Source organism: Pezoporus flaviventris, unplaced genomic scaffold, assembly GCF_033815535.1.
Source record: "Pezoporus flaviventris isolate CSIRO_AGI_PZ_B2104156 unplaced genomic scaffold, CSIRO_AGI_Pfla_v1 ptg000031l, whole genome shotgun sequence".
Lineage (NCBI taxonomy): Eukaryota > Metazoa > Chordata > Aves > Psittaciformes > Psittacidae > Pezoporus > Pezoporus flaviventris.
The window spans coordinates 12,492,114-12,503,732 of record NW_026892579.1 but is presented as its reverse complement, the minus strand read 5'-3'; the positions used below and the strand labels follow the sequence as shown (position 1 = coordinate 12,503,732).

The window sequence follows — 11,619 nt, the reverse complement described above, 5'->3', positions numbered from 1 at the left end:
GAAACTACACTTTTTAACTTTTAAAGTTAAGCTTAAATATAAGATAACATAAGCATAAATATAAGTATAAAAAAAGTTAAAATTTCATTTATTTTTTTATTAAAAACAAAATTCATAGTATGCATATCTGTCATGAGGAGTACAAGTAAAATTAGTTTCTAATAATATTATAATGGAACTTCTTTTATTGGACAATTCATGATGATAATAAATGTCAGAACTGAAAATTCTTAATTTCGTTTAGCTCTAATATATATTCTTCTATTCTCTGTTTCTAAGGACCATTCAGGGTGCAGCATAGCTTCTCTTGCAGGGAATTTCTCTGTGTAACTGAAAATTTGCTCTTCTTATTTTGTTTGTTTTTAATTTTGAGTCTAACCACAAATGATTCAATTGCACAGCACTTTGTGCACTTTTCTGAAAGAAAAGGACATCCTTTCAAAGGGTATACGGCCAGTACATCAGAAACAAATCATGTAATGTCAGATAACCATGTAGTCAATATTTCATGCATATTCTTTGCACTTGATGTAAATGATGATTATTTGAGATCTGACCCATAACAGCTGCTAGGCCACAGACTGACTTAAATCAACCCAATGAATTTTTTCTGGCCCATATTTTCTGCCAAGGCCTGTTATGACTGCTTACTCTTAAGGTACAACATAAGCAGACATAGGCCAAAAATACGTCTTATTCCCTTTGAAGCTATCACATCTCTATTTGGCATCATTATGCTGCCTCTCCTGCTGCTGTCCTGCCACTGCCTCTTCTGGGAATCTGATGTTGACAGGTGGAGACTCCAAATATGGGTATGTGTGATATGTTGATGAGCAGAGAAACGAAAGGATGATCAAAGATACTGCTTTACTGAAATGGGAGTGGAAACACTATCTCTCAAGTCAGAATTAGGCTTCCATATGTCAAGTGATGAAAGATCATAGAAAGTGGAATCAGATTTAATGGAAATTATGGCAAATTAAAATTAGTTGGTGGGTTTTTCTTTCGATCCACATCCTGCCTCACCAGAAATGCTCTCCTTCCTGCTAGTTTTGGGTTCTGACTCCTCTCAGGCAGAATTTATTATTTTTGGGTTTTTGACAGCACACAGAAGTTAAATATGATAAAGAACTTCAGACAGGCAAAACCTGAAATCCCTTCAGGTGATTTCTGAATTGTCTTCTGGCATAAATAACAACAATAAATAAAGTAAATGGTCCTCCAGCTGTTTTCTGGAAATTGAATTGCCACCTCTAGATACAAGTAATGTCTTTCAGAGCACTAATCCAGTGCACCACTGCAGTGAGAACATACAGGTAGGATTAGCACTGACACAGGAAGGGTCTATAGGCCAACCCTGATGCTATTTCCACATGAAAAAAAAAAAGTTCAGGAGGGCTGAACAGGCAAGGAAATAGGAAAACATAAATTCCATGTCAGAGAAAAGCTTATTTTATGAGAGCCCATGGAAGTGTATCAGGCCAGTAGACAATATTTTGTGGGCGATTTTCTTTTCCCTGACCTTCCATTCCTACAGGTGTCTCACTAGCCTAAGCACTCATCCTGTCATACGCAGCAACATCAGCCTGCTCCACACACCATTCCAGATGTTCAAACAATAGAAGTTATAGATTTCTAATTTTCAGGCAGCCTACTCAGGTTTTTATCATCATAAACATTAAATATATAGTGAAACCCTCTCAGAGTCCTCTTTTCCATGAAAAACTTTCACTGTATCAGCATTAGCAGCTTTCCTCTTGATTTGTGTCTTAACCATGAGAAAAAACATCTCAGATGCAGGCTACATTCTACTAAGAACATACGCATGCTTTTAAATCACTTTTATCTTACTTTTTCCTAATGTAATCCTGAAATGTAAAATATGTTCTTTTTATATTCGCTATTATAGGCAGAACAGATGGTGAAAGGCTTAGATTAAAGTAATACAGCATGTCCATTAAAATAACCCCTACTGCTGGTGACTCTTCACCAGATCAGGAGTTATGTTTACTATAAAGAGAGGTTTGCTTTGCCTTTGAATACACTGGAAGTTGTCAAAGCTTTAGGCTACAGGAAGAAATGAAAACAAAACAAAGGCTAAGGCTTACAAATTCAGTCTGATCCTGTTATCTTTAACCCATTGAGTTATATGGTCAAATAGAGGTGGATTATCTGTTTGTAGGAGTTATAAAATCAATTTACCTCCAAAATCAAGTGCATTTACATACATCTACTAGAGAAAGCTTTTACTTCCAAAAATTCATGCATGCTGTAACACATACCAAAGCCTTCATTCAACAGCTCTTAGGTACCTCGTTACTTGTATGTGTGACTTCATTTTACATATGTATAATCTTTATCCAATAAATAAATGAGATATGAATCAGTAAATGTGTATCCATATCTGACCACAAAGTATTTTCATTAGAGGCAGGCAAGAGACAGTTTTGAATATTTTCTTTAAACAACCATCATTAATGGAAGATTAAACTCCAAAGCAGTCGTTCAGATGATCACAATTAAAATGTTTTTCCAATCTTGTTGCTATTTCCTGTGTACAAAATAAATGAGGTCCAGGGATAGCTTTTTGGAAACACAACATAAATGAGGTCCAGGGCTAGGTCTTAGAAGCTCCTCACAATGATTACTATTATGGGGAAAGATTACAGGCATCTTTTAAACAACTCACAATTTCCTCTCTCTGTAAATCTCTATCGTCTTCTCTCCTGGTTTTTCACCTCCTCTGAGCTCTCCACCTCTAGTAGGACAGGGCTAGAAGATCACTGTTAAAAGTGTCTGGGCAAATCCTACAGCTGTGTCATGAATTTGCACTTCTCTCTGCTTGCCCTTCCCCAGTCTGAAACTGGGTTCATAGAATCCACTAGCCCACTGTACTAATGTCAGTGTTAATCAGATGTTGATCAATGCCTCTAATTTAATTAACTCAATTTTTGCTTGAAGAGTCAAGGGCCATACTGCACTATGTCTGCCTCTGCATAAGACCTGAGGAAAAACAGAAACATTAACACTATCTTAGGTGACCAAACCATCCATCTTTCACCCTAGTAGTAAACATTCTGCTGAAATTTTTGACATAGTTTTCAATCAGATTGCTTTCCTTGCTCATGTTGCTTTCCTGGGGGCACACACTGGCAAGGCAGAGGATTCTAAGTTATCACCCAGTTAAGCATATGACCCCCTTTTCTCTTCAAAAGTGAAATAAAGTAAGTGGCAAGGACAAGAGAAAAACAAGGGAAAAAAGAAGAAAAGAAAAAATAAATTTTAAAAAAAGAGAGAAAAAAAAGAAGGAATGAAAGTACATTTAAAATCTCCTAGGTGCCCTTAATTTTAAGGAATAATTTGCCCACTGACATTATTTTACTAATAAACTTCCTGCTTCCTTCCCTTACCAAAACCCAGACTCCTGTGGAAGCTCAGTTTTCAGGTGTGGCTTTTGAGTCACACGCTCATTCTCCACAACTAACTGGCAGATTACGTGGGCTTGAGACTGAGGGACACAGGCCATACCACCTGCTGCATGGTCTTCACAAGAGCTTTACTTACTCTTTCAACAGCTTATTCAGTGGTAGGAACAGATGAGAGGGATGTGAAGCCAAGCTGCCAGTGTTGCTTGTGGTGATATGCTACAATGAATGGTATGACTATTTTTCAAGATACTGGCAACTATCACACTGCTTCTTTTTGGATGGTGAAATCTGTGACTTTACTACCAGACAGCTGGCAATGAAAATGAAACTGGAACTAAACATCCTGAGCTTTCAGACCACAATCCCTGATAAAACAACAGTCTCAACACTGCACTGTCTGTTCAGGATTTTTTCCGGTGACAGAGAGGACAAGGAGATACTGATGAAAGTCACACTTTCAGAAACCAGATCAATGTGGGAGAATAACGGGTCTTCAGTTGGGATTGTCCTGTTAGCAAATGACTTCTGACAGAATTGAGTAAGGGGAGATGAAGGATAATTTCAGTAAACCAATGATAGTCATTTTAAAAATCTAATTTAGAGTTAATTGTACATATCTCTCCCAATTCTTTATAGCAGTTTTATTACAGTTGTTTGGTGTAGTGCATTCAAAAGAAAGGGTCTTCTTGAACAACCCACAGAAGTCCGCATGAACAAATGATTAATCAACAAGAGCCATAGCAACCTCTGGCAAAATTATATTCTTAAAATTAAGAATCTGAGTTCATATCTAGGAGCTCATTTAAATATTCCCTGTGCCAAAGGCAGATGTCATTTAACTGAAATTCTTACCCTTGGTACTTTTGAGGGTAAAAAGAAAGAAAACAAGGAAGATAGGTAGACGCACTGTACACCCTTAGAGCTCAGTTTTGAAAATATTGTACCTGCAGAGAAACTGTAGTCATCAAGGTCATTATCAATTAAATATTGACCTTGGACTCTTTAAAAAGTACATAGGTCTTTGATGTGACATCGTGAATGCATACATTTATATCTACTGTGTGGTGGCATAAGGACAGTAAGGCTGGCATCATTAGCAAACAATGGTTATTTCAACAAACAGGCTTATTTGAGCAGAAAAGTTGACAATGTATGCAAGTGCTATGGCACTGTCTGCAGAAATCATTTGTGCATATGCATTAGTTTAAGCTCCAGTTTACAGATCCAGTCAAGTCTGGTCCATTCTCCAAGCAGGGACGTATTCCTTACACAGAAAATGAAATCTGGGAAATTAGAGTCTACTGACACCAGTGGCTACCTCCTAGCGCTTTCATCCTTTCAAAGCTTTGTACGTAGGAAAGTTTTCTTGTTCCAGCTCAGCAAGTTAGCCTGTTGCTTTCCCTTCTCAAAACTCACTCCTTCTGACAAAGATTTCTATACTAAACTGCTGTCAGACATCTGGCAGCTTTCTAGAATGGTTGGAATTATTAAAGAGTGAGTAAGAAAAAGCAAGATTTCTCAAACGGCAAAACTCAAAATCCTCGCAAACCAAGCTTTTCAAAATCAGCATTTTCACATGTCCTTCTGTCCGCTCCTCATTAACCCTAAGACCTGTGCTTATTGTTGTTGATGATGATTTATTATGCATGCTGAAACATGAATGTTTCTAGCTCTTTTGAAACAAAGAAACATATTTCTGTCTCAAGATCTTATAACCTGTGGTTCTTTACTCCCTTTGAGTAACAAGTTCTGTGTGCCATTATAATTACTGAGGTAAAATAGCAGTCAAAATCAAGATATTAAAAAAGATTCAATTTTTTTTTTCAAAGACAACTACCTGTGGGTATGGTGATGTCCTTGATTTTGACTTTGTGCTCGAGAGGCGAGATTTGCTTCCCTTTCTATTATCCGTTATGGTTGGAGTTGAATTTGCGTATGAGAATGCCGGCTTGGTAGCAGTGACCTGATCCAGGGAGAGCTGTAGTCCTTTATATTCAGTATCCCTATATAAAAAGCAAAAGCGAAAAACAAACTCATGTCATATCTTAATGGGAAACATTCCTTCCTTCTTAGTGGGGTGTGGAAACAAAAGATATTTTTAAGGAAAAAGAATAAAAACTTCCTGAGCAAGTCAGTACATCCCCCTAATAACTTTAAGTAGTATAGCTTACTAAACAGTAGCACTATTTTTATACTGAAAATATGACTGCTCTTTGCATCCAACTGTTATCATCCTGATCTATTTTCTTCAGTAATAAAAAACATTGGGATGGAAAAGTCTGAGATTTGTATTACAGTTCTGCATTGGTCACATAGCTAAGCAGTAAATAGGATACATTTTCCTCAAAACTCTTTCAAATATGCAACTAAAAACTTAGCGTGTGTGTGTTCATGTATGTGTGGGGTGCACATAACATCCTACATAGATGACTAAATAAACCAAACAAATTGTTTTTTATGAAAACACTTTATCTTTAAGGTTGCATTTTTTGTTGTTTACAAGGTTCCAGGCAATTGGTGTAAATTTTTTAATTTTTCTTCTTCTATGAGTCTTGTGAGTGTTTATTCCTGTGTTTGAAGTTTCTTACACCATTTTACCAGCCACAGGAAACATCTAGAGAAATACAAGTCTTGTGATTTCAACAGTATTTCCCCCACTCACTAAATAGTAGAGGTTTTCTATGGGGAGCTAGATATGACAGCAGTTTGTGAAGTTCAGTATTAGTTTCTTTAAATTTTATAATGAATACATAAAAGTAAGGAAAACTGGTATTACTCACAATGTCTTACTAAGCATAACGAAGGCATATGCATTGGACTGCACTCCTCTGCACACATCTGCATATCTGCTGATACCCAGGGGATTAAGAAATGAGCTCTCCGGCTTTCATGTAGTCATAAGGAACCTATTCTGACAATGATTTATTAAAACAGAGCGAAGCAAATGTTTCTTCCTGACCTACCTACCTGGAGGAAAAGATGAAGGATTCATGGTTTTTTCTCTTCCTTTGTGTTAATCAGCAGAGAAATAAGAGAACAAGGGAAGAATAATGCTTCTCTTATGCAGTCAAGGAGGCAACATATTCATTCACACATTATTCCATGCTCCATCTAAACCTTTACTTATCCTTAATGAATTATATTAATAATAAATTGTTCACCCAGCTCTAATGACAATGTCTTGCTCTATAACCACACATATATTGATGCAAGCTATGACAGTATAACACGCTTTAGAAAGAAACTGCACCACAACCTGAGCCTATCACAGCTTAGTAGACCAAAATGCTTTCAGATAAAAGTCGGGGGCAGGAGGATAAACTTGATAAATCACTGAAATAAGTGAAATAGGATGGCTCTTTGAACAGCCACAGATAAACCTGCAGAGCAGACAAATTAATTCATGCCAGTTCTACACTATTTTTTTTCATCTGATTTGGCAATGCAGATAATGCATAGGTATCCATGTATACATACTGTGTGAAAACAAATCACTGGCATTAGAACTGTGCTGACTACACTGTTTCCAGTCCACAGTAGACAGAGATTGGCCAAGTATAGTTGATGTTTGGTAATGCAAAATTACTTCTTAATGAGTTAATTTCTTAAAATTTTGGCTTTAATACATATAGGCTTCTGTTATAATATTTGCATTTCAACTACCCTGCCTGCAGTGAAAGAATCTGAATATAGGGATTTGAATATACGGTATCTGTATATCATTTGCCAGGTAAGGCTCACCCATATTTTGAAAACATTAATCTTTTCTGTGGTTACCTTCAGAATTTCCATCCAGACACCTTCACCTGACATGCAAAGCATCTGTCTCCATGTTGTGGTTTAAGCCCAGCAGGTAACTCAGAACCACACAGCCGCTTGCTCTCCCCTGCTCCCAGAGGGATGGGGAGGAGAATCAAAAGAATGTAACTCCCAAGGTTTGAGATAAGAACAGTCCGGTAACTAAGGTATAACACAAACCACTACTGCTACCACCAATAATAATAATGATAAGGGAAATAACAAGGGGAGAGAATACAACCGCTCACCACCCACTGACCAATACCCAGCACAAACGAGCAGCGATCTAGCCCTTCCGGGTAACTGCTCCCAGCTTATATACGGGGCATGACGTGCTGTGGTACGTAATACCCCTTTGGCTAGTTTGGGTCAGGTGTCCTGTTTATTTTTCCTCCTGACTTCCCCTCCTCCCTGGCAAAGCATGAGACTCAGAAAGTCCTTGGTCAGAGTAAACGTTACTGAGCAACAACTAAAAACATCGGTGCTATCAGCACTGTTCTCAGGCTAAAAGTGAAAAACACAGAACTGCACCAGCTACTAAGAAGGAGAAAAATGGCTACTGTTGCTGAACCCAGGACACTCCATGACTGAATCCTACCAAATTATGTTATACAAAACATCAAAACCGAAGGATGTCAATTAATCTTTATATTTAACTACTATCAGTAGCATGAGATATTATCAATAGTCTTGAAAAAACTATCAGTATCATCCTGATATGCACAGTCCCTCTGACTATTTAATGATAAGAAAAGGAAGGTTCATGTGGTTTCCATGTTAGGTGCAGAAAATGTGTCTCCAGAAATGAAAATTAATCAAAACTAAGTAGATAAGCTGTTCAAAGCCTTAGGCATTTTGCTGGATAACCCATAGATGAGTACCCATGCCATTAGTTTCCCATCTCTGGTGTAAGCCACCCTGTAACAGTCTGATGCTTTTTCATGTCAGTGGAAGAGTTTCTAAAAATTGTACAAAACACCACCCCAGTATTCAGACAACAGACTGTCACTCCAACAGTACTTGCCTGCTGCTATGATCTGTGCAAAGGCCAAGCATTCCCATCATAGAGATTACACTGTACAATGCTTCTATGTCATGTGAATCTTAAAAAACAGGGGAACCAGGCTGCCGAAAACCTTGCATGTCATTATATGTTACCCTTCTAAGTCTTTGGTATCATTAGGGTGAGAAGTCATCCTCCCACACACTAGAATAAACACCCCAAGCTTTTATTTGCAGCCAATTGCTTAGACAGTGACATCATTAAACAAAGGATAAGAAAAATCTATTTGCAATTCTTGCCACTGAATGCCAAGTTTCCCCTCAGGAGAAAAAAAAATAAAATAAAATACAACTGCACTATCCTTAAAGATGAAACACCTGGACATTTTTGCATCACTGAGACATAATTCAATACCATCTTAACCTTATCCTAGCACAGCTACACTTCAGAAGAGCCAAGACAGACACCAGAACACCAAAAGTAACAGGCCAAGATAAATACCAGAAGTTTATTTAAAAAAAAAAAAAGGGAAAGGGGCAAAGAAAACACTGAGGAATCACTGTGGTCTCAGTGTCAGATGCATAAGATGTTCCAGCAAGAAATTAAAACTTTTGAGTAGATCCATATGCACTGTGAAGCAAAGCACTAGAGGAACCAGGGCTCCTAGTGGTACATAAACTACAGATGGAAATTCTGACAACTTCCGGGAGGAATTTGTAAAACTGCCACAAACCATGGAACTGTAATCTCCAGATTCCTGTTCTTGGACACCTGAATCCTTTATTATACAGTCCCAGCAACACAGTAGTATTGCATCTTGTGTTTTAGACATCATTCAAAAAAAGGTGGTAGATACAAGCCTCTTCCTCCAAGGTCCTCACCTGCAGGGTACCACAGGGATGCATACAATCTCCATCTATCTGCATGCGACTGCTGAGAGAGAGAGTGATATGCCATGTGTTCAATTGCTAACAGTATGTTGCTGACAATCTACTATTTATCTCATTTTCCGATGCAACTATCATCACTATAAAACATCAGAATAACTACAGGAAATTAGCTCTTAAATGAAAAACAGATGAATCAAACTGAATCCAGACAAGACCAAAGTGATGCTTCTTTGCAAAGGGAAATACATTGAAGACCTCCACCTTTTCATGATAGGAAACAGCCATTCTCTCCACAGTTGGGTTGAAATTCTAGGTCTTCTTTAACTCTTCAAAAAACTTGGATGCATGTGCTTTCAGCAGCATATGCTTTCAAAAACTTATTATTTCTCCTCTGGCTTGTTCCTCCCCACATATGAAAATCTGACTGGTATGGTCAATGTATCTGGCACCTACAGACTGGATTACCATGCCTCATTTTAAGCAAAAAGAAATCAGAAGGCAAAGCGTAAAATCCTCTTGCTACAACATGCTGCTTCCTATTTTCTTTTCAGATCTAACTCCAAAAGCGTTTCCCCTCGGTGCCATATCTCTGGATCTTCTAATGTCCATTATAAAGCTTGAGCCTAATTTTGAAAGCACTTATTGATGTACTAGAGCTAGCATCATGAAAAACCAAGGACCAATGTCTGTACCAACTGCACTTCCCTACAATAAAGCACCTGAAAGCTGAGTATAAAGCATTCTTTACTAAAAGGACCTAGATATAGAAAGCAGCATAGATGGAGAAGGACAAAGTCTGAAACAGAATAGCATTTGGAAGAGGAAGCCAATCTGTTTGCACATGGCTTGGATGCCAGCTGGATCTGCAGCACTTGTGTGGAGAGTTCCCACAATTCAGCTTTAGAAGACACTTTCTGCATACAGCCATTGAGAAAATGTACAGTATGAAATGTTGGCAACCATCTATCTAATGAATGTTTGAGGGAGATATAATGACTTATTAGCAGATAGACCCAAAAGAAGAACAGTAAGGGAGCACTACAAAACCTGAATTCTCAGCAAACAACAGAGCTTGCACAAACGTGGCAACTGAGCATATGGACATAGCTCACCATGCAACAGAAAAAAATGAGAGGGTGTTTATATGGCCTTTTTGAAGGAAAAAAAAATGAGGAAAGGGTGATTCAGAATTGCTATAAATAATGTTGGGAAGACTGGAATTAGTGACAGAGCCAATGAGACAGTATGGCCTAACTGTACAGAAAAAATAGGCTTTTTTGTAGTTATGTTTTTTCAAGTAACGGGGTGAAGTTTGGGACTACTTTGACCAAAATCTAAAAACTAAACTGAAACTAGACATTAACATTGGAGAACTAAAGGCATAAAAATTTTTGAATATACTGTTTCCCTACTTAAAGACATTGCTGCCTATGGAGCAGAAGAGAAATTAAGCCCTGAAAAATGTTTTCAAATAGAAAAAGCAACTAAACAGGATACATCTAGAGGGAGGAGCATAATAATGGTATCCATTAATAAAGAATGAATATCCAGATTCCAAAATAACTTAAGGACAACCAGATTCCACCAAAAGAACTTAAGGACAATCAGACTGAAGAATAGAGATCTTATGTAGCTACAGTCATAAGCAGTATAACCTTTAAAACAAGAAGAAACCCATCAAAAAATAAGAAAAAAATGCTTAGCCCATGGAAAACTCTGAAAAAGCCATGAGAAATAGCATCTTTTTATGTTAATACCACAACATGCCAGAAAGGAAGAATAAGCTATACATGCAGTAACTGAGAATATACAGATGACCAACAAAAAGACAGATGTTTGCAACGTCTTTAATTCCATTAAAAGACATTAAATTTAGACACCTTAAAGAAGATTCACAGAAATTCAGTTTTCATAGATGGAGTTATGGCATTGAATTAGAAATGTGCTGCTGTTCATTCTCTACAGCAGCAGTCAAAATTATTAGTATACAACTGGAAATAAATCTTACTCCTAGCCATCTTTCGATTGATAGTCTGAACAATATGCAGTGATCATAATGTCACCGGAAATCACATCACGTGAAGACTAAAAAGGCATCATATGACCACCTGAACCTGACAAATACTGTAACACATGTCATTCCTTACACATATTTAAGGAATTAATGAAGTAAAAACATTAGGTGAACTTAATGCGGTAGGTTCCTACATCATGGGTACAATCATTCATATGACAGAAGCAAAGTGGAAAGCATTGCTCACGCAAAAGAAAGCAAGGTGTAATTTTACTTGTTTGCACTATTATTTCTATTGAACACATAATACATGTTCAACATTTCCTCTAGTTTTACATTAAAAACATAAAAAGGCTCATATGCACTCTGCATTTCTTTTAGTTAAAAATAAGAAAAACTATATTTGACAGATTTTCTGCCAATCTAACAAAGCACAGAATAGAAATTGTGAAATTAAACTAAAGGTGTAATATCATTAATGCTCAA

The 11,619-nt window shown here is 37.3% G+C and overlaps 1 protein-coding gene across 6 annotated transcripts in view; it reads right to left on the bottom strand.

The window, feature by feature from the left end:
• The window catches only part of SIM1 (SIM bHLH transcription factor 1), a 49,889-nt gene that overhangs the window by 6,256 nt on the left and 32,014 nt on the right, over nt 1–11,619 (bottom strand). For all 6 annotated transcript variants that reach the window (XM_061460228.1, XM_061460229.1, XM_061460231.1 and 3 more), the window contains one exon: nt 5,266–5,431. In XM_061460228.1, coding sequence (XP_061316212.1) covers nt 5,266–5,431 — 166 coding nt within the window. The remainder of the gene's footprint in view (nt 1–5,265; nt 5,432–11,619) is intronic.